The 25,843-nt window shown below is 46.4% G+C and overlaps 1 protein-coding gene across 1 annotated transcript in view; it reads left to right on the plus strand.

Annotated features, from left to right (window-relative positions):
• Positions 1-25,028, plus strand: part of HTR4 (5-hydroxytryptamine receptor 4) — a 176,538-nt gene extending 151,510 nt beyond the window's left edge. The window contains exon 7 of the mRNA XM_044231892.1: positions 24,820-25,028. Within this exon, the coding sequence (XP_044087827.1) occupies positions 24,820-24,907 (88 nt within the window). The 3' untranslated portion in view covers positions 24,908-25,028. The remainder of the gene's footprint in view (positions 1-24,819) is intronic.
• Positions 25,029-25,843: the final 815 nt, after the last annotated feature.

Here is a 25,843-nt window from a genome sequence, read left to right on the forward strand (position 1 = left end):
TTGAAAAACCATACCAAGGGAGCACCTTTCAGGGCTTCGTTCTTCCAAATCCACCCCTCCTCGTTTGGTTACCGCACACACCCACACTGCAAATTTATACAGCAGAAACATTCTCATTTGAAGGGATATTGTTATTCTTAAAAGAGTCAGTGGAGGGAGATGGTGACCACAGGCTAATTTGGTAGTAATGAGCTTTGATTTCATGAAACGTCGAAGTCACATGACAAAAATTCACACGCCCGTTTGTCATGAAAACATTTATTTCGAGAATAAAGACCTGGGTCATCGAAATGATCCCCACTCTGTAACTGTTATAAATATATATATATATATATATATATATATATATACACATATAAATTCTGTGCAAATAAAAAACTCAAACATGGATTATTTATGAACGAGCACCTGACAAGACTGTTACAGGAAGAATCTACTGAGCTACTGAACCAGATCATTCTAAAAAATGTTTTCTAATCTGATAGCCATGTAAATTATTGTTAATTACGGTTTAATGTTATTTAGGCACCACCTAAATTTTGTTTACATTTTCAATAAAGTAGAATTAGAGTGGGGCCACTCCTACAGTTTATAATGCACTAAGTGTCCTGTATAATCAACATGTAATGTACATATGTGCCTGTTATAGAGAACATGGAATTTAATTATATAATTTTAAAGGATTGCAAATTTTAGTGATGGTTGTATCTTTGGTTTTATGAGATTATTAGTTACATCTGTGATTTATTGGAGGCTAAAGCTTTGAAGGTACTGGAGTCCCTCAATCTAATTTGTCTCTCTGGAAAACACCCTTGAGTTTATCTGCTCTTGATACTGTTCCCAGGAATGCATTCTGGGAAAAACAGGAACTAACATAGTCTTTCTTTTGTAATAGATAAATTCTCTCTATTTATTGATAAATATTTGATAAATTCCACATCTGTTTATATTTATGCATTCTGTACATGTTTATATAAATTACATATTGAGGGAAATCTTAAGTCTCAAAATTAATAACTGAATTTTGAAACACAATAAAATGCCAAAGTCAATCCCATGCCTCAGTGTTGTGGAGCTTCTCTGTCACTTTGGTAGCCCAGCCCATTTCTTAGATGCTTTGGTGTTTGAAGCTGGAGAATTTCCTGTTTCCAGCTTCAGGTTCTCCGAAAGGTAAAGCCAGAAGCCCAGGACCCTTAAATAATGTGCTTCTACCTGTCTGCCTGCCTGCCACCTTGGTTAGGGCCTCATGCCCTAGGACAGATGCCTCTGAGATGGCCATCTCAAGAGCAGAGGATAGAGAAGGTCCCAGCCCAGCCGCTCTCAGGGCACACACATTCGAGGCATCTGGACAGTTGCATATCCAGAGGCCTTGGATTGAGGTCATTAAATACCCTGGAACCCCCGGGAGGTTAGGCCTAGAGTAGGTGTTTGTGAATTCCAGGCTCACTCTCTTCTGAGTGTGAGACAATGGAAAGATGCCATTAGCATTCAGGGCACGGTACTCATCTCAACCCTTCTGTTTCATCCAGGGAGCCCCCATCATCTCACATATAAAATGCAAGAATTAGGTTTTCAAATCAAAATCCTTTCTTCATACACAAATTCCCTGGGAACCCCATTGCACATAAGTCAAAGTAGGATGCGGAACAGGTAGATTTGGATTCCCCATCTCTGCTCATTAATATTACAATATAATAATGACTATGTAATAATTATAATATATTATAATGTTACAATGTAATATATTATCCATTCTAATATAATTATATTCCCAGATAGAGCCTTCTTTATAGCCTAAAACCCTAAGCAGCTGGGCCGAGGTTTTTCTTCTTTTTTTTTTTTTTTTAAGATTTTATTTATTTATTTCAGAGAGAGAGAATGAGTGCACAGACATGAGGCAGGGATGAGGGGGCCAGAGGTAGAAGCAGACTCCCCGCTGAGCAGGAAGCCCAATGCAGGGCTTGATCCAGGACGCTGGGATCATGACATGAGCTAAAGGCGGACGCTTAACCAACTGAGTCACCCAGGCGCCCCTGGGCTGGCTTTTTCTTCTAAAATCTGATGGTGCTTGGTTTCCCCCACTCCTTAGTTTTTATAAAGCATTCATAAGACTCCTATGAACTATTTCTCCAGGTGATTTCTCAGAATCACGCCTCTCCACTTACTTTCAAAACTTCTTCCTCCACACAGAAAATGCCCCATTGCCCGAAAATTCTTTCCTAAAATGAACATCTGAGACTCCATCCCTGTGAAGCATCCACTATGCCCAGGGGAAGAATGAACCTCAGAAACCTGATTGACTTAGCCTTGAGCCCCTGTCCCCTTCCTCGCTTTCCTTCCAGATTGTCTTTCTTCACTTTGGAGCCAGCCAAAGCGAAGAAAGTCTCTGGACCCATGCAAGGAAGAGGACCTGCTGTTGATGAAGAATTCACTGTGTTTTACGTGGTTACTATGTGTTCTATGGATTAATTCTGCCAATGGCGCTACAATCTTTAGAGAAACAGAAAATTCTCAAAAAACTACTATGTGTCAGAGGTCTGTTGCCAGAGGCCCATTAATAAATACCACAGATGATGTGTCTGCTGTCCCTTTGGGAACCAGAAAATAAAAAAGGGGACGAAAGTACACAAATTAGACAAGTTCAGATACTCACCAGTGCCATAAAGAACATAAAAAGTACAGATGGGACACACTGTGTTCCTTATCTGGAGCAGTCAGGGAAAGCTTTAAGGAGGTCAGCCCTGTGACGTGGGACAAGTATGCTAATGGGAGTCAGTCATGTGTTGGTTTGGAGGAGTATGATGTCAGGCGAAGGGAACAGTGCGTGCGAAGACTCTGGGACACAAATGAGCGTGATGTGTGTGGCTGGTGCTCAGTGAATGTGGGGAACGTGATAGGAGATGGGGTCAGATGAGGACGTGAAAGCTGATAGCAATTGAGTAGATTTAGATGTTATTTGTCAGTTACTTACTAGGTGCGGGCATGGTGGGAAGCATTTTATAGGAGACCCCGGGGGATAAGTGTCATCTCCCCGCCGCATGGATGAAGAAGCAGAGCTGAGAGGTTAACCCGAAATTTCCTAAAGGATGCAGAGATTATCGGGAGCTGGAAATGGGGCCCAGTCCCTGCCCAGGTTAGCCTTTCTCCCCCGTATCCCTTGCTGAGGGAGCCTGACCCACAAGAGGCCTATTCTCTTTAGCAGCAAGCACCGTCCCTGAAACCGAAGAATCCTTCTCCCGTACACCTTTTCTCTTTTACCTCCGTCTTTCTCCATGGAGTGCTCACTGTCCAAAGAAAGAAAGATGCATTTATACAGTGGTTCTTCATTGCTTTTAAATAAGCTAATTCCAAATACCATCTAATTAGAAGTAAAAACCAATTCTTGGCCAGCCAGAAAGTGGTTTCCTATGAAAACTATTCATTGTATCAGAAGTAAGAGGAAATTCAATCTGGTTATATGAGACTGATGCACTGCCTACCGCGCTAAGGAGGCACCTTCCGTCTGGTTGTATAATCAGATTTTATTTTTTTCCTCCTGCATTTCCTTATCTCCATCGTTCCTGACATCATCCTTCTACAACTAATGGTATCTTCCTCTGGACCGGGTGTTCGCCTCTGAAACCCGACTTGGAGCATGCTGTTTCCCTAATCAGAACCCCATAAGGATTCTCCACTGCCTACCAGATGCTGGGCTCCACATTGTTTGCCTAAGTCTCCTGTCTAGTTTCATCGCTTCCAGTCCTTCCTCTGCATCCCTGCAAAGCAGACAGTACATTGTGTGTTAACCTTTGTATCTCACGGTCCGGCTGTCGGTCCCGCTCTTCTTTCCTCTGGGCCCACGGCCCCCCAGCGTGGTCCCTCTCAGAGGACACCTTTGACTTGAAGTCTTTTCCCGCCTCCAGAACAGCATGAGGCTTTTGACCTATTCCAACCCCCCAAGTACTTGATTTGTTCTTCTCTGGCGCTTTTTCCCTGTGGTTCATTAATCATGTACATTCTGAGCTTCCCTGCAGGAGTTTGAGCTCCTGGAGGACAGTGGCCCATTCTTACGGGTCATTTTTTTGGGGTTCCCTCACCCATCACAGGTTTTTATGCCCTGGAGCTGTCCGATAAATTCATTGAATTTGCTCCTTTGGAAGAATTTGGAGCTTTTCACTGTCCGCAGAGTCCGCACAGCACCCTCCAAATCTGGCCGGGGCTCTGGTGTGTGTCCACCCACTGCAAAGCCTGCAGCCTTCTGATAAGAGAATTTTCCTGTGACCATCTTGAATAAAATCAAGATGCTTATCATATTTCTTGAAAGAAGCAAAAAGGATTAGGGCCTTAAAATATCATTATTTCCCTGGTTTATGCAAGGTTTCCTTTTTCTCTTTTGGTTCCTGGCTGTCTCTTGTAAAAAGAAGTTAAGCTTAAGGTTTTGTATTTGCTGAACGCAGTGGGGGATCAGACCGAGGTTGCTCCGGGCGTGTGACCTACTAGAGAACACCAGCCACCATTTCACCAAGAGTGAGGTTTCTTGAGACAGCACAGAGCACAGAGGGACTGATGGCTGGGCCGGATTGTGGGTGTGAGTTGGCCAAGGCAAGATTGCTCAGGCTAAGGTATAGTGCGGCGAGCTCAAGGGATAGCAAGTCTGTGTCCTCTGCCCTCAGTTGTCTTTTCTTTTTCTTTTCTTTTTTTTCTTTTTAAAGATTTTGTTTATTTATTTGACAGATCACAAGTAGGCAGAGAGGCAGGCAGAGAGAGAGGAGGGGACTCAGGCTCCCCGCCGAGCAGCCCGATGCAGGGCTCTATCCCAGGACCCCGCGACCGTGACCCAAGCCGAAGGCAGAGGCTCCAACCCACTGTGCCACCCAGGCGCCCCGGCCCTCAGTTTTCTAACTAACTTGCTACATGACTGGCTCGGTGCCAGTCCCTGCCCCTTTCCCGCTTAAGTTTTGAGAAGCGTTGGGCTTTGACATTAGGTGGACATGGGTTTAAATTCAGGCTTTACTGCTGAGCGGTGTGTGACTTTGGACAAGTTCTGGACTGTCCGAGCCTCTCTTTCTTCCTCGCACAGAGAAAATGATGGTGCCTCCCCCAGTGTTGTCATGAAGGTGCAGGCTCATAAACAGTGCAGCGTAGGTATGCAGGAAGAGCTCCCGGAGGGGGAGCTGCTACCATTTTTACTCTGGATCTCGCGAAATTTGAAATTCCAAAGCCACATGGAGAGCCCTATAGGAAGCGTGTTGAGACACTGGGGGCAGGGCAGTGGTGAGAGGGGCGGGTGTTGGCTGTGTCTGTGTCAGTCCCGTGACCTGGAAACAGGCAGGCTATGACTCCCACGCAGGAGGAGAGAGAAGCGGGTTGCAGAATCAGAGAAGTACAACGTGGCAAGCAGGGACAGGAAGCCGAGTTGTCACCCAGTCGCCTTATTACAGAACACCGAAATGTCTCTTTGTTTGCTCCAGTTCATGAAGTTCCTAAGCCATAGTCATGCTCTACCTGCTGAGAGGTAAAAGGACTCCACTTTTTGAGCCCCTAAGACATGGCAGTGCTTCTGCGGCCCTTTCTGTAACTTACTAACGTAAAAAAAAAAAAAAAAAAAAAAAAAAAAAAAAAGGATTGGCTGGATTGAATCTTGGTTTTCCAGCTTGCTGGCTTGTTTGGGCAAGGGAATTCACCTCTCTGAGCTCCAGTTTCTTCAGGAGTAAAAGAGAGGCGTCAAGGTTACCTAATTTATGAGCTTGTATAATTTAAATCAAACTACGTGTATGCTAGCGATTAGAACACCCCCAGGCAGATAATTGGTAAAATTATTATTATTATTGTGTTCATGGTTATTTTATCTGATAAACCCTATTTTGTGGACAAATAAAATGAGGCCCAAAGACACTGAGCTCCTTAACCAAGGTCATACAAATAATAATGAGCCGAGCCAGGACACAAACCTAGATTGGCCTGTCTTGAGGATCATTGCTTTACTTTCCTGCCTGTGTAGAAGGGAAGAGACAGAAGCAAGGCCATCGAATTTGAAGAGACACTCCCTTCGAAATTAGAAGACGTTTTATAACATGTGTGCATAGCATGTAGCCTGGATGGATAGTCCTTTAGATTGGTCTGGAGCCTTGGATGAAAGGTCAGACATTATCTGTGTTTTTAAAAAAACGTGGTTGAGACCAGATAATTTAATTTCAATTGAGTCCTTCTCAGGATTGAATGACATGAGGGGGTTACGTCATTTCATTCCAGCCCCGGTCCCCTGAGTTAGCATGGTAATCATTCGTATATGGTCTTCTGGTCAACAGGGTCCAAATGGGGACCCATATTCCATTGTTTAATGATGAAGTTCTTGGCCAGAGTACACACTGTTCCCCTCTTCACCCCACATTCTTCCTCCAAAGCCATTGATAAAGCAATGCGTCTTTATCATCCTCAGGAACTTGTCCCGAGCCTGTGAGTCATCCATTACTAAGGCTTTGTAGAAAGGAAGTAGAGCAAGGGCTTTCTAATTTCAAGTGAAAAGCCCCTGGCTGGTTGAACCACAGCACCATTTCTGATGGGACTTCTTGTCCCAGCCAGCCAGAGAGTGGGCAGTGGTCAAGGGGATGTGAGTCAATGGAAGGAACCAGGAAAGAGTATTCTTATCAGGGCCACCCTTATTACTGCATCTCCTCTCCACAACACAGAGCCTTCTGGAAACATTGAGCTTATAAAAGTAAAAGGCCAAAGTCATTCCAGAATTCTGTCTCATCTAATAGTAGCCCTCTCAGTGGAGAGCAGTCTCTATTTATTTTCTAATTTCCTGGCATTTATTTGCTATTCAAACCTTCCTATTGCGGTTGATGGTTTCACTTGCCGTAGGCTGTGTGATGGAAAAAAAAAAAAAAAAAATGGACTCTGATGTCCCCTTAATTCTGCTGCCTGCTGAGTGGCTTTTGGCAAGCCATTTCCCCTCTGAGCCTCAAATCCCTCACAAAACAAGTGTCCTAACCTATTTCACAGATACCAAATACTTTTTATTCACTTGACAAAGATTTTTGTGCTTCCAGAGGAGAGAGAAGTAAATTAATGTTGTTCGCAGGCATTTGATGGCTTCCATGTTAAAGAAAAGATTTGGTCCCCAAAATGATAGAATAGAATAGAAATAGAAATAGAAAAGATATGGTCCCCAAAACTAGAAAGCCAGGTGAGAAGTGCTAAGTTGGGTGCGGTTAAGAAACCATATGCTAAAATGTATAGGATTGGGCAACAAATACCAATATCATCATCATCTTTACTACCGTCATCATCATCACTATGCCAGTACTCTCGGTGGGAAGTCATTCCTGATTTCTCAACCATCTCTGTCTCGTACATTCAGTTTCCAAATTCTCTTCCTTTGAAAGGTCTTTTATCTCATTTTTCCTTTTTTGTTTCATTGCCAGTTGTCGGGGCTCATTCCCCATTCCATCATACCAGACAACTATACTGTTTTCCAATTCTTTTTCCTTTACGTCTGTCTAGGTTAATGTATTTTTAAAATTATACACAGGCACACAATAACTAACAAAAATAAAAAATAAAGTAAACCCCCCCAATTTTCCATTTGATGAAAATTTTCCATATTCAACAATGCTCCTGAGAAACTTCAAGTGGTTCCCAGTAGCTCATCAATATGTCATCCGTGCCCAAAACACAATCCCACTCTAACCGTCAGGTCATTTACGTGGCTGTTCCCAGCTCTGCTGCAGCCCACTTGTGTTTTTCTCCCATCACATGCTAGTTAAAGCCAAGTCCCAGTTCATGGGTGACCCTGTCTGTCGAGCCTAATCCAGCCCGCCCTGGTCTCAGTCCACAGGACCTAATTCCCTGGGGCTACAACCACAGTCCCCGAGGAAGGATGCTCTCAGGCCCACACACAAAACAAACCTCCAAACCAGGCATCTCGGCACAAAACCACCACCAGCAACAAACAACACCGAGTAAAAATGTCCTCTAATTGACCAAGCCCGACCAGGGCATAGAGAAGGTCGGCCCATAGAGACGGTGTCCTTGAGATAGTATCTCAAGAGGTATAATAAGAAACAACCTTATTAATCACCCTAGGAATGTAAGGAGTAATTGCTATCAATTTCATTAGTATTCTGAACTTCATTCAGATAGACTTTTATAAAACACCTGCTGTTTAATACAATTCTGCTAGGCCCTAATAATGGGAGGAAAAAGCCTCAGGGCTTGTCATGGTGGTCTCGGGGGGCCCCATCTGGGAGAGAAATAGAAAGCAGAGGAGACTGTTGTGCTGGGTGGTGGGTCTGCTTGATCCTGAGTGCCTCTCACTTTAGCCAGCCAGGACTGGGGATTAACCCTCCCACTGGATGTGCAGACCCACACACCAGGGCGAGTGGGGAACTGGTGAGTTGCTTGGGGGAGCACCCCACATAGGTATCTCAAGGGCTTAAGGAAGCATCGTACTGACAAGGACATCTGCAAAACCCAGTACTTACTACACACCAGAAAATTTCATCTTTCCCTTCTCCTCATCACGTGAAAATTACACGGCAAAAAATGTATTACAGTTCTAACATTTGGGGCCCAATAAAACTCTTTGAGAGCCAGATAAAATCTCTGGCCTTGCCCCTAAAGATCTGGACATAGGAACAGATGGTCAGATACATGTCCAAGAAGCTCCTTTATTCTCTGAAGTAGAAACTCAAGGTCAAGATGAAAACCCCTGCTTAATGGGAGGCCGTGTCTGTGGATACAACAATATTGATTTGATGACGTCACAGAGTCTTTTCTCCTGCCAGGCCTCCGTTGGTGGGATATTTATTTCAAAACCGTAAATACGGCCTCCACTGCCACCGTTGTCTGATGAGTGATTTGTCGTAAAGAAGGTATTTCTTCTCGTAACATCTTTCTTTCCCCCCAGATAGCTCTGTGGCAATTATCTCATAAACTGCTACAGATTCCCCCTGAGCTGGATGGTGGAATGTGTCATTGCCTTCATGTTCTGACTCCAACGCAAGGTCTAGAAGAGTCTGAGCAAATGGCTGAGACCTTAGTGAATCACTGAATGAACTCCGAATTATTTCACTCGGTGGCGATGTGTGTGTCGGGCATGGTCCTCTGCTCTGGGTCTGCCAAATCTCAGACTTCTGGCTTGTTCCTAAGTCTGTTCCAAGAGGAAAAAGCCTGTTGTCTTTGGAAATTGACTGGGATGAGTCCAGCATCCCTAACTCAGTGAGAATACCTTCCATTTTCAAAGCACCCATGAAGGCTGTTGACAGTTTCTGGAAGGACACAAAGTGGATTTGAATCTTAACATCAGGAACTTAACCACTGGAGGTTTGGGTTTTTTTTATTTGTAAAAGTAAAATTCTTTCTAGAGCAAGCGTCAACAAACTACTATGGGCCGCGTCTAACCATCGGCCTGTTTCTCATCACCCTTGAGCTAAGAGTGGTTTTCACTTTTGCAAAGGGTATAAAAACAAGCAAAAAGTCAACAACATAAAACCAAACAGAAAAAGAACAAGTGAAATAGGAGAGGAAGGATATGCAACAGAGACTGTATGAGGATGACAGGACCTCCGTGCCTGAGGAAGTCAGCCCTATAATAGTACAATGACCTGACGTTCTTCCATCTAGCCCCGTATAGGCAAAGTTTACAACTTCTGCTCTAGAATCGGGATGCCTGTTTGATTCCTTGTGGCCTCTTCCCGGCAGCACAATCTTGAGCAGATTAGCCAACTTCTGCCTCTAACTTTCCTCCGATGTCAGGAAGCAGTGATAATAACACTTACTGCTCATGATCTAGGGCTTACACATGAAGCTGAGACTGGTCTAAGGTAAACACTGAAGAAATGTTAGCCATTGCTATTAAAATCATATGGCCATCATCACCAACTCTTCCAAAGGCGTTTGCAAGTATTAAGTGAGACAGCATCTCTTGAGCACCTAGTACGCTGCTCTTCTCACAGAAGGTACTAGGAAATGTCAACGACCCTCGTTACTACAATCTCCATGACCACCTACATCGTCCTACCAGAAGCTCCCAGCAACCCAGCAGTTGGTGTTACCATCCCCGCTAAGAACTAAGGAACCGAACTCAGGGAAGTGAAGGGCTAGACGCTGAGCCAGGAAGAGGGAGAATAAGGGCGAGTGTAGATTTTGCATTCTGGACCAGCGTGTCCTCTCTCCACACCATGCTGCCTCTCCCATAAAACATCTGAGGATCTGTTGTTTGTTAGTTTTCTCCAAATGATATACTTTGAGTCCTGGGAGCCTGACAAGACAGGCAAACATGACTGTGTTCTTCCCTGGCAAGGCTCTGCAGACAGGAAGCTGGGATAATTGGATTCCAGCCATTTGATCTTAGGACCACATACGTAACCAGCCAACCGCGGATGACCAAGCCGAATGGAAAAAGCCCTGAGCAAACAAACACAACCCCCCCTTTTAGGACCTCATTGTTTATGCTGCCCAGAGTGAAATTCATCAACAGCCGCCGGCACCCACCCTCCCAATACATCCATTCAGGATAGAGTTGGCTTCAGGATGTGCCAGACTTCAGTCTGCCACTGGCGACCAGCTAAGCTACCTGCCATGGGGAAGCGTGAGAGGGGAAGTCGGCACGTTTTTGACAACAGAGCTGGTGTGGTCCGATGCGTATTGTATTGTATTTGGTTCTGGCCAAAAGCCAAAACGTATCTGAGCAAAGCGCTTCCTGGAAGTGATGTGTATAGCAGGTTGTTAAGATCAGAGTGGTAGATATCGTGAGAGTGAGCTCATGACTAGAAATAGGGAACGTCTCCAAGTTCGCTCATGGAAGGGTCCCTGTCTTTTCTGACCAATGTGAGCTGTAATTCCACATTAGCTCAGGTTCTCGTTAAGGCAGTAGATGCAAACAGACTCCGCCGCTGGGCGGTGTGAAAGGTCGTGCTCCCTGAGGCTGTCTTTGCAGAAGTCATGAAAAGGAGTTTCAGCATTTCCCCTGATGCATAGGGCAGAAGAATTAGAAGGGTACTTTGTAGAAGGGGCATTGCCCTGCTAGGGACAGCTGATGACCTGCGTCTGCCTGGTGGTCAGCTTTGCTTTAGAAACAGTGTGTGTCTTGTTCCCCACCCGTTGTCTGGGAGACACAGAACCATTGGTCTGAGCAGCAGGAGGACAAAACAACCTCCCTGCCCAGGGAAGGCAGCCCTGTGGGTCTCTGTGTTAACCCTGATGGAGTTTTCTCATATGAGCCTATGGCAATGGTGTCGGGATAGTAACACAATCAATATTTGTGAATAAGGCACTTTTAAGTAAGCGTTCCTCTAAGAGTGGCAGGAGTGGAACTGATCAAAGAAGCCAGGGACCTCAGAATGTCCAAGCAGGTTGCAGGAGCTCTCCGGGGTGTTTCCAAGCACTCCAAGCCGTTATTCCAGGATCCCAGCTCCCGGCCAGGCCCGTCTGTCTGTCTGCCACTGAGCCTTGTCTGCTTGGCTTTGAGCTTCGTTAACACCTGCTGCCAGACAGCAGGCTACTGCTGCCCAATCCCTGGCCAGTCACATCCCGTCTGAAGATCAGCTAAGGCAGCTCGCCTCACGCGGCTTGCTGTCCTGAGCTCCCAGCAGAGGTCGTGTCTGGACTGAACATGCTTCAGAAAGGTAAGCCTGCCCAGGGAGCATGGTCTAGTGTGATCATTTAAAGTCTCCCCTACTGTCTGGGCAGAGGAAGGGGACAAGGGACCTATTTTTTTCATTCAGATCTTCACACCACCTCATGTGTGTGTGGGGAGTATAAAAATAACAGACATCAAAGGGGTTTTGTAAGATCACGGTCTGCAGTACAAATGTAAGAAACAATCTCTGTAAATAAAAACAGATCTGATTGGAAGTGGTTTTAGGTGATCGCTCCAGCTCCCAAACAGTGGAAGGTCCCAGGAAGACTGCCCTGTTAACCCAGCAAGGCTGACGTGGACAGGGGACAGTCAATAAGGTCTTTGAATACAAATGATAAAATTTCTGGTAATCTAAATTTTTATTTCCTATTCATATTTTAAATTTCATCTTAACCTTACTTCAGGGTGTAAAATTAATCACATCTCCCATTTTTAAGGATCAGGCAGTGTGAAAAAATGTTAAGAATTACATTCTAGTCTAAGATTTTCACAAGAAAAATTTCTTGTTTTTTTGGCCGGCATCTGCTATATTCAGACATGTTTATAAACTTCCCCACACGTCGCCCTTCCAAAAGTTCATGCATTGGGCTCCTTAAGGTTTATAGCCAAGAAAAACAGTATTGTGGCTTACATCTAAAAGGAAAAAGTTATAAATAAATATGTAAGAGTAGTTAAAATTTTAATGAGAATATTGAGGACACACATACACACACTCCCCCAAGTATTAGCTACTTGTACAGTTTACAGTTCTATTATCCTGTGAGTAATCCCAGCCCTACACCAGTAGGACTGGGGGTGGAGGACCCAGAAAGAAGGGGTGATTTCCACTCCTCTTGCATAAAACACACCATGGCTTTTGGTATTTGAGCCCCTGGGTTCTGATCGTCTGACTGCCAGGGAAGCATGTCAGGCAAACCAATAACCAGACATTTAAGTCTTCAACTGATTATTTATGGCCTAACGAAAGTTTCCTACTTTCCCACATTTTCACACCAGCCTGTGTATTCTTGAAATTGAAGAGTTTCACAGAATATTCAGAACGCTCCCACAGTAAGCCCTAGAGAGCTTTGTTAGTGAAGGACTGGGAGACACGTCACGGTGCTAACGAAGGACTGGAGAGAACCAGTTGAAGGAAGCAAAAGCTGAGGGTCCGAGTTGCCCTTTAACTGAAAGTTGGCCAAGAGTAGTGCCAGCTCGTATTGACTGAGCCCCGTGCACGTGGTGAGCGTGCTTTGTTTCTGTTAACACTCCCTGTGCTGTGTTCAGTGATTTCTGGGGTACAGGTGAGGAACTTGAGACATGGGGAGGGCCAAGCTTGAGGGGCCACTGAGCAGTGGGGCTGAGATTAGAATTCTGGACGTTTGACTCTCAATCAGCATTGCCTAGCGACTAATGATCAGTAAGATGAATAAGCCGCGGCTTGTAATTTATCGGGAAACATACCAGGTAAACGCGCATATCGGTTGCACTTCATTAAGCTACATCAAGGCCTGTCACAAGGCAGCTTATACTGTCAAATAAATCATAGAAGCAGGAAATGCGATGTCTGTTTACAAGAAGGAAAGGTTATCATATTGACATGGTCAGAGGTAGCTGAATGGAGAAAGCGGCCATATCTACCCAAAGATATTTTCAAAGATTCTTTGACAGAGACCTATCACAGGGGATGAGCTAAAGAAGAGAGAGTAGAGCTGAAGAGGGTATGTTCTGTGCTTTTTAACCTTATGGCGAATCATTTTACCAGACTGCCCTTAGAAATCTTAAGTGCGGGATCCTGGCCTTCTCTTAACTGCTTGTCTCATCTAAAGCGGAACTTGATGTTTGCTACGGGGGAACATGGGCAGAGTTAAGAGAGCCTTATAGAGCCTAGAGCCCTGAAGGAGATAGGTATTTGGGTGGGGTTTCCTAGTACAGGGGTTCAGGGTATCTCTGGGAAACAGGAGGGAGCCATGGACAGCTCTTCCTTCTTAGAATGGGACCCAGAGCTCAACTTAAAAAAAAAAAAAGAGCCTCATTGCTTTCCTGGCCCAGAGTCGGAAGGGGGCTGGGGCAAGGCAGGGGGTGGAGTGGACAGGAAGACCAGGATTCTAGAATCGAGGCTCAGATTCGAGATGCTCGCAGTTTAAAGGTATGTGCCTCTGAGTCAGGCCCTGGGGGTCGAGCCATGTTTTCCCTCTTGCTCACCAGATTAGCTTGGTCACATTGCCTCAAAGCCTCAGTTCCTCATCAGAAAACGGGGACAGGACGCCCTGCCTCACAGGTGGTGGTGAATATGATATGGGATCACTCCTGGTTCACATAAGAAATGCTGGATGGGACCTGGCAGCCATAAGGACTCAAGAAATGGGGGCTAGTGATGAGGAAGAGGAAGGGGAGGCGGGGGTAGCGGGTGGCTGTCTGTGCGTCCTGGAGACCCATCATGCTGCAAGGTTGACTCGGAACACGTGGCTTTCAGCGGTGTTCGCTGCTGGGTACCTGTGGACAAGAGACTGCGCTCTTGAGGCCTGTGAACTTCCATGGTAAATTCAGGGAGTCACCTGCCCAGTGACCCTTCCCAGGCTGCTGTGAGACCCACATGAGATGCCAACTAGTAAAGTGCTTTCTAGACAGTGTGACATACCCATGTTGTGCAATAATTATGCTCCCCGCTTTATCCTCCCTAAAGGCACTTTGAGGCTGCTGGAATAGTCCTTTAGGCTAAGATCCCCTGTCCACTAACCTCTGTGTTTTCTTTCTTTTTTCTTTCTCAACTTCTGTTTGGCTCTCCCTCATCTGTGGCTGTTTTCTGTTTCAACTAAAAGCGGCTGCTCCCCTGTCTCCGGCTTCCTCCTGCTCTTCTGCAATAGACCAGTTCCTGTCTGACTCTGTAAGTCTGTCACTGTCTGTGTTCTGAGTCTGTCTGTGTCTGTCTCGTCACTTCTTCCTACACCATGTCCTTGGTCTCTGCCTGTTCTTCCGTCTTCACTGGACCCCCTTGTCCCATGGACACGTCACCTGACAGGGAAACATCACAATTGTTGCCAGAAACCCGCCACGCCCAGACTTCCTTCTGGACCTCGAGTGCTATTGATCTGAAGGCTGGAGAAATGTATGGTTTGGGGGCTTTCTTTTTCTATTCTTTAATTTTTAGATTTTGTTTGGGGCTTCTTCCCTGTTCTGGGAGCACAGCCTTCCCTGGGCCTCTGGGAGATGGGCCCCTGCCGGAGCTGGATTCACCCCGTGAAATCATGGTCCTCAGAACCTCTGTCATCTGGGTCATCCCAGGTCCCCATTCATCCTGTCTCTCCTCGGCTATGAGTGGTGAACTCCTTCATCTTTCCTTTTTCTCAAAGATTTACCTATTTGAGAGAGAGAGAGCGAGCCAGTGCATGAACGCAAGTGGGGGAGGGGCTGAGGGGGAGGGGGGAAGACTCTCTAGCGACTCCTCACCAGGTGTGAGCCCAACACAAGACTGGATCCCACAACACTGAGGTCATGACCTTCGCCAGACTCAAGAGTCAGCTGCTTCACGGCGGCTTCTCCCAGGTGCATCACCCTTCATCCTTCTTAAACAAGTGACTGTGACCAAATCAAGGGGGGCGATTTTTGATAGTATTTTATTAGCATCTTATTTGGAAACACATTTATATCCGTGGAAGAACAGTCCAGAGATAGTACAGAATGTTCCCATACACCTTTCACACAACTTTCCCCAACGCTAACATTTTACACAACCATGGATAGTTGATCAAAGCTGGAAAATTAGCATTTTCCCAACACTAGCCGCGGAGCTACAGACTTTATTTGGATTCCCCAGTATCGAATCAGATTTTGGAGCCACTTTATTCAAAGCTGTGGTTTTGGGACGCCTGGGTGGCGCAGTTGGTTAAACGACTGCCTCCGGCTCAGGGCGTGATCCTGGAGTCCCGGGATCGAGTCCCACATCAGGCTCCCAGCTCCATGGGGAGTCTGCTTCGCTCTCTGACCTTCTCCTCGCTCGTGCTCTCTCTCACTGTCTCTCTCTCTCAAATAAATAAAATAAAATCTTTAAAAAAAAAAAAAAAAAGCTGTGGTTTTGGCTTTCCTGTATTAAGGCATCCTAGTACAGTCACAGCCTAGAGAGATGGACTGAAACATTTTCGTCTTCACCAAGTGACTGCTGTTGGCTTCACTGGGTCAATTTCTGTCAACTTGCTTCTGTTTCTTTGCTCTTTGCACACATCCACTATCCTTTTGTGCGGCAGCCTGTCTGTCCAGCTCTAGCGAGCTCTGATCTGCCATGTGTGGAAGAGGAACCAAACTTTTTAGAGTTACACACAAACCCAGTGTAAATATTCTCTGAGTGAAAAACCAAGGAGGGCTAAGACAAGCCAGCACACTTGCGACAGCTACTCTGATGATTCAGAGGCCTTTAAAAAGAACAAACAAATAAAAACCTCTCAGTCAGGTCTCTGGATAGGTAAGGTCACTGGATGCTTGACCTATAGATAAATGAAGTGTTAGTAAAAGATTCACAGAAGCACCCCCTGGCTCCCACCCTTCTGGTCATTTATTTTCTCTTGATGCCTCGGGTTTTTCCGAATTAATCTCCTAAAGACAAAAAGTCCCCTCTCTCTAACATAGCCTGTTGTTTCCTTCTCCCTCCCTGCACATCTTTGCTTTGGCTCCTTAAGATCTCCAGTACTAGTCTGCTAGGGTGGCCATAACAAACTGTCATGGGTTGGGTGGCTTAACCAACATTTATTCCTCACAGGTTTGGGGGTTGGGAAGTTCTAGATCCAGGAGCCAGCAGATTCGTTTCCCGGTGAGAATCCTCTTCCTGTCCTGCAGACAGGTAACCTTCTTACTGAGTCTTCACATGGCAGAGAGAACCAGGGAGGGAGGAAGAGAGAAAGAAGGTGCTATGGTCTGTCTTCCTCTTCTTATAAAAGCACTAATCTCTTCATGGCTGCCCCACTCTCAAGACCTCACCTAAACCTAATTATCTCCCAAAGGCCCCACCAGCAAATACCATCCTATTGGGAGTTAGGGATATATTTGGGGTGGGATGCATTTAGTGCATAATACCTTCAATCCTCTACCAGCTGGAAAACATGGCTTTCTTCATCTTCAGACTCCCAGATTCTCTGCCAGGGTATTTCCATGGGAACGACCCCAGCCCATGATGTGATTTTCGTGCAAAGGTAGCTTTCTCAGTCTCCTTCCCATGGAGAGACTGAGAACCAAAACTACCCACAAGCAGGGCCATTTCCAAATGCGGAGGGGACCCCCCCACCCCGAGAAGCTATGGCATGGAACATAAAAGATGAAAAGCACATCACAGAGGCAGAGATTATCTGAGCAGGACAACACACAGAGCCACATGAGGACCAGGGACAGAAGACCTGCCAACGTCCTCTGTAATCAATATAAATGCCAACCAATGCCAGGGAGGACTGTCTCATTCTGTAATGCATTCAGTGCTTTCCATTTCTATAGATTCCATGATATTCTACACTCTGTGGGAGGTGTCCTGAGCTCTATGGCAAGGATTAAGAAGGAATAACTTTGGGAATTACTAACAGCAAAAAGGGCTCCGGATTCTAACACGTATGGATTTGAATCTTGGCATTGCCCATTGAGGGCTGAGTGACCTCTGCAAGTCAACGTCAAGAGCAAGTCAAAGCTCTTTGAGTTTCAGTTTCCACATCTCTGAAATGGAAATATATAAAATAATGATGCTGACACCATAGAGTCATTGTAAGCACTAAATGCAATATTATTTTCCAAGCACTTAGTGCAGGGTCTGGTATAGAGTGCTGAAAGATCGTTACCTCTTATAAGATAGGGACCTTCCCTTTAAGGAGTGTTAAGAGGTGAGAGATATGTCCAATCAAACACCTGACATTCACAAATAATTTGTATTTCTACAGACACTAACTGCTGATGGATAGTGTAGAAGGCTTCTGGAAGGCCTCCTGGTGGGCACTGAACTGGGTCTTTAAGGAGAGGCAGGATTTGAATGTGGCAGAATTTGGGAAGTGTCTGTAGACATGAAAGACAGGGAGCATGGACATCACATCATTCAGAACACTTTGGCCTACAAGGACAATCTGCAACACCTAACTAAAATTAACTTAAACAAGGAGATCATTTATACAAGATAGAAAGTCCAGAGCTGGGTAGTTTCGGGGTTGGTTAATCCATTAAGTCAACAGCAGCATGGAGGACAAGATGCTTTGTATCCTTTTTAACTTTCCACTCTGCCATTCTCAACCGGTTAGTTTTCATCCTGGGATGATGCTCTTATGGCCACAAAATAGCTGCAACAGCTCCAAACACTGCATTCTCCTCAAAAACCATAGCCATAATCAAATGCTCAAAGATAAGGCAGACTCTTCTTGCACTTGACTTTCATTCAGTATGAAAACATTTTTCAGCAGACTCCCCTAGCAGACCATTGGGTCCTGTCCACCAGGAGAAGATCACTGGCCAACCCCTCAGCTGCAATGCATCGAGCACTTTTGCCTCTACTAAGAGACATCCCCTGTCAGAAAGAAAGAAGAGAGTATGGGCACTGGCTTTAAAATACATAATTCATAGTATCTACCACAGGCTGTAAATCCATTCATGCTTCCTGAAGGAAAACAAAGAGAGATCTATTGAAGAGATACAGAGACCTCAGAGCAGGAAGTTTACTGGTCTTCCCTGGGGCTGAAATAAGGAATGGGGTGCTTTTAGGGATTGGCATTCCTCTTTCATCTCTCAGAGGCCATGATGTCTGGCCTGCTTTGTACTGCACATCAACTTCAGTCTTTTCTCTTTCTGGACCACTTTTCTCTGCTTCTGTGAACACATGGGCCAAACCCGGCTCCCTCAGCCAGCCCTCCCCATTCTCTGTCAAGCAGTAAGAGCCTGACACGGTGTCTGGATGTCGTCCCCAGTCACGTCTTCTCTGGAGATGGAAGAGGAATGCTCTAGCTTTGGCCTCCACTGGGACCAGGAAGAGCCTGCTGCCGGGGTGGCGATCCTGCCTCAGACTGTGGGAGACAGGGGCTGGGTGCCACAGCTGCATCTTACGGTGAAGAAGCACATTTCGGAGATTGTGCACCCTTGAAAGTATGGGGTGGGAGTGTGAGGGGAGCAGACTTAAAGGAAACCCTCCCTGTTTCAGAATAGTTATAAATACCTGTATGAAAATGGACACCTGGACCATAAATGTGGATTTTTATCCTGACTCCACTGATACATAACCAAGGGGAGGTTCTGAGGTCCGGGACCCTTAGCCACCTTACAAAGGTAAGCTAGTCCAGAGTGGAACAACCAAGAAACTGAGGAGAGTAAAAACTCTGATGTGTGAGGAATGTTGAGGAACTGAAAATGTCTCTACCGGAGAAGAGAAGGTTCTGGGTGGTTGGGGGCTCCCTCGTGAATGGCATCCACTTAGTTGCCCCGTCTATAAATTCAGGCTCACTGGGGCACCCTTCATAGTGGGTCCCCATGTGCAATCCATGATGGCGTCCTTCCCATCACTCTCTGCAGGGTCCTGTTTCTCCTTTCTCTGCTACTAGCCTTGCTCATGACCTCAACTTTCCCAGATGAGGGAGCCTCCACGCCAGTTTCAGGGCCCTGACCATCCCTCCCATTTCCCACAGTGCAGTCAGTGTTCATCTCAGTCTCCATCACCTAAGGAATCAGCCCAACCTCCTTAGCCCAGCTTTTAAGATCCCCAATAATGCCACCTCACCCTCCTTTAAGCCTCATTTCCCAGCACTCTCACCTCACCATAGAGGATATATTCTTAGAACTTCCACCCTTCCTCCAAAAAGCATACCACTCTGTGCTCGGCCCTATCTCCCTGCCTTTACTTCACTCATGCTGTGCCTCAAACACCAAACACCCCCATTGCCCCCATGGGTGAGGCGTCAGTGGACCCTTCAAGATAAACATGTCCTGAATCTGACTTCTCAACACCCCCACTTGTCCCATCCAATATCTCTGAGCCACCTCCGGACACCTTGAGAATTCTGTGTGGCGTATGACATAATGGCTGTCCTAGGAGGCCCACATCCTAACCCCCAAATCCTGAGAATCTATCACCTACTCGGCCAAAGGGACTTTGTAGATGTGATTGAGCTATGCATCTTGAGATGGGGAGATTATCCTGGATTGTCCACGAGGCCCCTGTACTCACAAGCACCCTTACGACGAGAGGCAGGAGGGTCGTCAGTGGAGGGGGTGTGCCGATGCAAGCAGAGGGCAGGGCGGGGCGGCCATAAACCAAGCCTTGCTCAAAACCTTCGCAAGAGTTTAGGGATGGGCTTCTTCTCTAGAGCCTCCAGAAAGAATGCAGCTCAACCGTATCCTTTGACTGTAGCCCAGTGAGACCTATTTTGGACTTCTGATCCCCAGAACTGTGAGGTAATTAATTTGTGTTCTTTTAAGTCAATGAATTTGTGACTGTTTGTACGGAAGCAATAGGAAGCTAATACATCTCCTAAATGACTTCTGGATTCCACCTCATTCCAGTGCATTCTATACACCACAGCTGGAGTGTTCTTTCAGACATGAAGCCCTCGTGCACCTGCTCGGCTCACAGCTGTGGCCAGCTTTCCGTGGCTTTCAGCTGAGTGAAGCCATCCATGGTGTGCTGAGCCTCACCATGCCTTCGTGCTCATCTTAGACTGACCCGCAGCCTGTTCGACCCTCAAAGCTCCACCCACCCCTGTGGCAGTGGTCCTTCTGCCAGCCTCCCCCTCCCCTGGCCTGCTGAACCCCTCCCTACCCTTCAGTTCTCATCTCCACCGCTTCCTGGCCCACAAGACCCTGATGCACAGCCTCACCTGTGTCCCTGTGACATGGTGTCACGGCAAGCCCGAACATCCCATGTCAATACCTCTTGAGGCTGTGACTTTGCACCTGACCGTGGGTCTCCGGTGCCACACTGTGGGCTCCAGAAGGACAGAGACTCTGCAGATTTTCTTCACCACCCTTATGTCTCTGGGGCGTGGCACAGTTCCTAGACCATGGTAGACACTGAAAATATGTTTGTTTGTTTGTTTTATTTGACAGAGAGATCACAAGTAGGCAGAGAGGCAGGCAGAGGGGGGCTCCCCGCTGAGCAGAGAACCCGACCTGGGGCTCGATCCCAGGACCCTGAGACCTTGACCTGAGCTGAATGTAGGCATAGGCTTAACCCACTGAGCCACCATGTGCCCCTATTTTTAAATAAGTGGCCGAATGAAAAAGGCCAAGGACTTGAAAGTCTCATTCTTCCCAACATCAAGAAAATGCCCCATGTGAGGTTTCTGTTCCCAGGTGTTAGGGCTCCAGCTTCAGGAAACTCTGCCTTAGGGTTGAATCCCTTTAAACCCATGCATGTCCCATTTTAATAATTAAAACCTCTGGCAGGCACCCCATGTGAGCACTGCCATGCCGGGGGAGCACTGGGGTGACGTGGAATAAAGTCTAATCATTTCCTTAAAATGCCAGGCTGGGCAGGCAGAGGGGGCTATTATTATGCAACTAATTATTGCATCCAAGCTGCTCTAAGTGCAATGCTAATTGTTCAGTGAATGAATTGTAGACTCAGGTAATTACCAAACCTAATGTGGCTCCGTTCATGTTTGAGTAAATTAATGCTAAGGGGGGAAGCAACCCAGCTTGAAGGGAGCTCCCTCCCGCCTCGCCGTTGCTTGGGAAACAGCCGTGAGTTTTTTTCATCTGGACTTGAAACTGCCCAGGTTTACACCCACGCATCTGGGGTCTGCATTCTACTCAGCGCAGCTGCAGAACGCCAAGTAAGATTGTAAACCAAACCGAACCGAGAGGCTGTTGCCACTCTGACAGATGACAGGCTGTCTCTGGGGCTCTTTCTTTATCTGTAAACCCATCATGAAGGTTTCTTCTGGCTCTGTGATCAATTGCTAGGTGAACAAATGTCTGATCAATTACTAAAGAATGATTTCTGCACCAAATCAGTGATCAAGAACTGGCTTCAAGTTTTATGGAGTGCTTACTACTTGGCCATCATATTCTAATAAGCATTTTGTGTGCATTATCTCATCTAATGCTCACAACAACCCTGTGAATTGTAGTAATTCCCAGTGTTGGTGACTGTCAGAGCCAGATTTACTCAGGCATTAAGAGTTTGTATTCTTAACCATCCCACGTGTAACTACTTCTTGGACCCTAGGAAAGTCATATTTTTCTGAACCTTGGTTTCCTTAACAGTGAAGATACCAGTATCTACTATGCATCCAGCCCTTTGCAAAGCCCTTTAGAGAAGGTAATTTTATCATCACAAAGAAGCTGTAAGGTAGGTGGAACTGATCTCCTTGACCAGCTCACACAACCAGCAGATGGTCGTGTCAGGGCTTGAAGGCTGTTCTGTTTTGGGGTTGGTTAATCCATTAAGTGTGCCTCCTTTCCCCCACTGGTCCTCAAACTGGGGATATGTAGATCCCCATGAATATACTTACAGACTGTTGGAGGTTTATGCATTCTACTTGCAGAGACAAAACCTAAAGCTTGCCAGTGTCGGGGCGACATCAGGGTGAACCTCATGCAAGTGTGGGATCCGAATTTCCAAGGCAGTGTAGGTTCATAATGTGGCTGTCCTGATGACCCCTGGATCTGCTAAAATACCCATAGACTATGAAAGTGAAAACATCACGTTAAAGATCTGTATCTCATGGAGACTTGGGAATGTACACCCAAGCCCAGAGAGTACCTCTTCGGACCAGACTCCATTGCAGCTCATTCGGTCCTGCCACTAAAGTCTCAGACTGGTTCCTCCATCCTGTGCGTACCACCCGCCACACCACGGTGAGGACCCTCCCCACACACGTGTTATAACTAGAAAGCATGTCCTCCTGCCGACCCCCATCTCTCAAAAGGCTGCTGCCCTTCAGCTGTGCTCTGGGTAAAGGGACCCTCCACTTGCAATATCCACTCCAGGTCCACACCTTTTCTCTAGTCATTCCCGAACTATCTGCTCAAGGGCACATGAGAAGCAGACGCTTAGGAGAGATAGAGGAAAGGCTGCTGGAGAGACGTGCCTACACCCCGTGAAAGCACATTTTCTAATGTGATCACGTCTATCAGTTTTCATTTTCAACCAGGACACCCTCTTCACATGAACTTGGTGTCAAGGGGGTGCCCTTGATGGCCTGTGAAAGTTACTTACTGGCCACAAACAGAGTAAAGCGTTAAGAGTTTTGAGGTCAGGCATCATGGACACTATGGCCTTCTCTCAATTGCTTTGCTTCTCTGAGTCTCGGTTTTCTCATCTATAAAATGGGTTTAAGTATTGTAGGTACCACTTAGAGTTGAGAAGAGTAAATGATACAAATGAAACAATGCATGTGATTATGGAAAATGGTGCCTGGGGCCCGGCTTCCTTCCTCAGTCCCTGGAGCTGCGTCTAAGGCAACTACTGCTTCCAGGGCTGAGAGGACAAGAAAGCAAACAGATGGAACAGAAACTTAGAGGAGAGACCCCGCACAGCAGAGACAGAGACCTCTGAAGAGGAGGCGCTGGCCAGCTGGCGCCGCCATCCTTCAGGGGCTGCTGTGAAGCTGCTTATACAAGAGTTAGACTGAGAACTGGACTCAGCTGCGGGTTGAACACTGGCCGGGATGGTGCCGGCCGGTGGAGCAAGGCCCTGTGCCTTCTCCCAGGCGTCCATCCTCCTGCAGCGCCCCCTGGTGGAGAAGCCCAGTTGGAGCCCCATACGAAACTGATACTCAGTTTGCAGCATCCTTACAAAGCCAAGCATAGAGGAGTGGTTTGGGGCCTGAGCATTAATGACTCAGTAGCTGAAACACTGATTTACCTGAGGTCTTCAGTCAAATACCTCCCCGAGACACCTTGCCTGGTCATCCCCATTAGAAGTGCATGATCTTCCTCTCTAGAGCCATTTCCACTCTCATCTTCCCAACGCTCGTCTAGCAGGTGCTAGCGGGTGGTTTTTCAAGTCCCATCCCCCATCTCCCCCACCAAGCCTCAAGCCCAGTGGCAGCGGCAGTGGACAGTTCTCTGAGAGCTCAGACTCGTGTCTGTCACCTTGTCTTTGTTCCTCAGCTAACATCTGCTTTCTGCCAGCTCAGAGGACTTTTTATTCGAGATTAGGGTTTCTCAGCTATGACTCTATGGACATTTGGGATCAGGTAACTCTGTTGTGGGACACTGTGCTGTGTGTTGCACAATGTCTAGCAGCACCTTGGTCTCCACTCACTAGATGCCCTTGCATAAGGGCCATGACAACCAAAGATGTCTCCTAGTTGTCCCTGTTGAGACCCACTGTTCTAAGTCCATACCTGGTCCAAGGGTTGTGTGAGAACATGGGTATTGGCATCAGATAGAGTTTGGTTGACTTTTTCTTCATCTATTCCTTTATTCTCTTGGACAAGTCACTGAAGCTCTATGTCACTTTGTTCAACTGCAAAATATAATACCGTCTTCCGTTATGAAGATTAAATAAGGTGACACTGGAGAAGTTTGTGTACGGTACCTGGTAAATACCAATCAGTCACTAGAAGTCAACAATAATTCAGTATAATTCAAAACAAAGCATTAATGTAATTCATGAGAAGCCATGGCCAAGTGGATTGTCAACATATGATGCCAAATAACTGGCATGTGTTTATTTGTTCTACTGAATGGGCTTGACATTGGCCTGAGGGAAGTGAGCGGTGGTCGTGCTCTGAAAAGCTGTAGAAATTTCATAAGAATAACTGCCAGATGCTGGAATCTGGGTTACTGATGATAGGACCCACTTGCGATTGAGATGGATTTAAAGGCACTTAACATATGAGTGCAGCTGTGTGATGCTGCAGACAAATAATAAACACTTGTCAAGTAGTAAATTTCACGGTGATGCTTGGAGTCAACATGCTGTTTGATTGTCTAATTGATTTACTTTCCCAAATGTCACCAAAAGGAATCAAAGAAACAAGTACAGTTACTGTGTCTCTCAGACTCTGAGAACTTTATGAATCTCAGCACTTTGATATTACTGAATTCAGAACCCTCCCTGGTGGAGGAAACTTAGCTTGCAACTTGGATTCAGTTCTGGGGACTTCCCTCTTGATGTCCCCACATGCACGGCCCCACCTCACCATGCTCTCAGAAGCATGCGGTAGAAAGGAATTCAACGGCAGTGGGTGGGAACACTCTCTTGGGGGCATTTGAAGGACACCTGTTGAATTCTCATGCTTTCTTGCCTTCCTCCCTAGGTACACAGTTCTGCACAGTGGACACCACCAGGAACTTGAGAAACTGCCCATACACAATGACCCAGAATCCTTGGAATCATGCTTCTGATTGAGAACATGGCTCATGATTAAGCCATTCATTCCCATTCATGTCTGCATGAACAGGACACCCTGGCATCTCTCCTGACCCTCATCACCACCTATGAGGCACGAGGCAGTGGGGCCAAGGGCCCAGGGAAAGTACATGGAGCGCACTGTGGGAGAGGACCCAAGGCCAGAATATGGAGGATCTTGGAGTTGAGAAGGGACTTCAGGCAACCCCAGATCCAGCCTCCCATCCAGTGCAGAAGTAGCATCTTCCATAGCATCCCTGAAGTCTGATCAGTCTCTGCTTGCACACCTCCTGGGGTAGAGCTTACTACCTCCTACTGCAGTTTCTTCTATTGTAGGGAAGTTTTAATTGTAAGAAAGTTTTTCCCTTTCTTGGGACACAGTCCCGTCTCTGCTCCATCTTGCATCGGGGTCAATGCAGTTAGCTCCCTATCCCCTTTGAGAGCCCCTAGATATTGGGAGACGCTGATCTGCCATCTACGCACCCTTTTAAGTCTTTTCTCCATTCTGGCCACCTCCTGGACATACGTTGGTGGGTGTATTTATCAAGGCTTTTGTAATGAAATCAAGTTGATGCCAATGCCAAGATGTCTGTCCAGAAGCACTACAGAACTTCTGAAACGTCAGTATTTTCTGGTTGATAGATGTGAACATTTCTATTTTTTCTTGGGGATAGTTCTGGAAACTGCTCAGGTTTTGATTTTGGATCCATTATCCAAAGGCATCTTTACTGTTCGTCTAATTTCTCTGTGTGTTTAAAGATGACATTTTTCTCATCGGCATACCAGGTCTGAGGTCACGTGGAATGAAGCTTGATCCACTTTCCTTCCATGACATGGGAAAAGGAACGGCACCTTTACTGAGAACACTGCCGAAGGATGGTCTTTGGCGAGGAAATGAAGTTGCTCCAATAAGACACATTTCAGGGGCCTTC

Source organism: Neovison vison, chromosome 1 (genome assembly GCF_020171115.1).
Source record: "Neovison vison isolate M4711 chromosome 1, ASM_NN_V1, whole genome shotgun sequence".
Lineage (NCBI taxonomy): Eukaryota > Metazoa > Chordata > Mammalia > Carnivora > Mustelidae > Neogale > Neogale vison.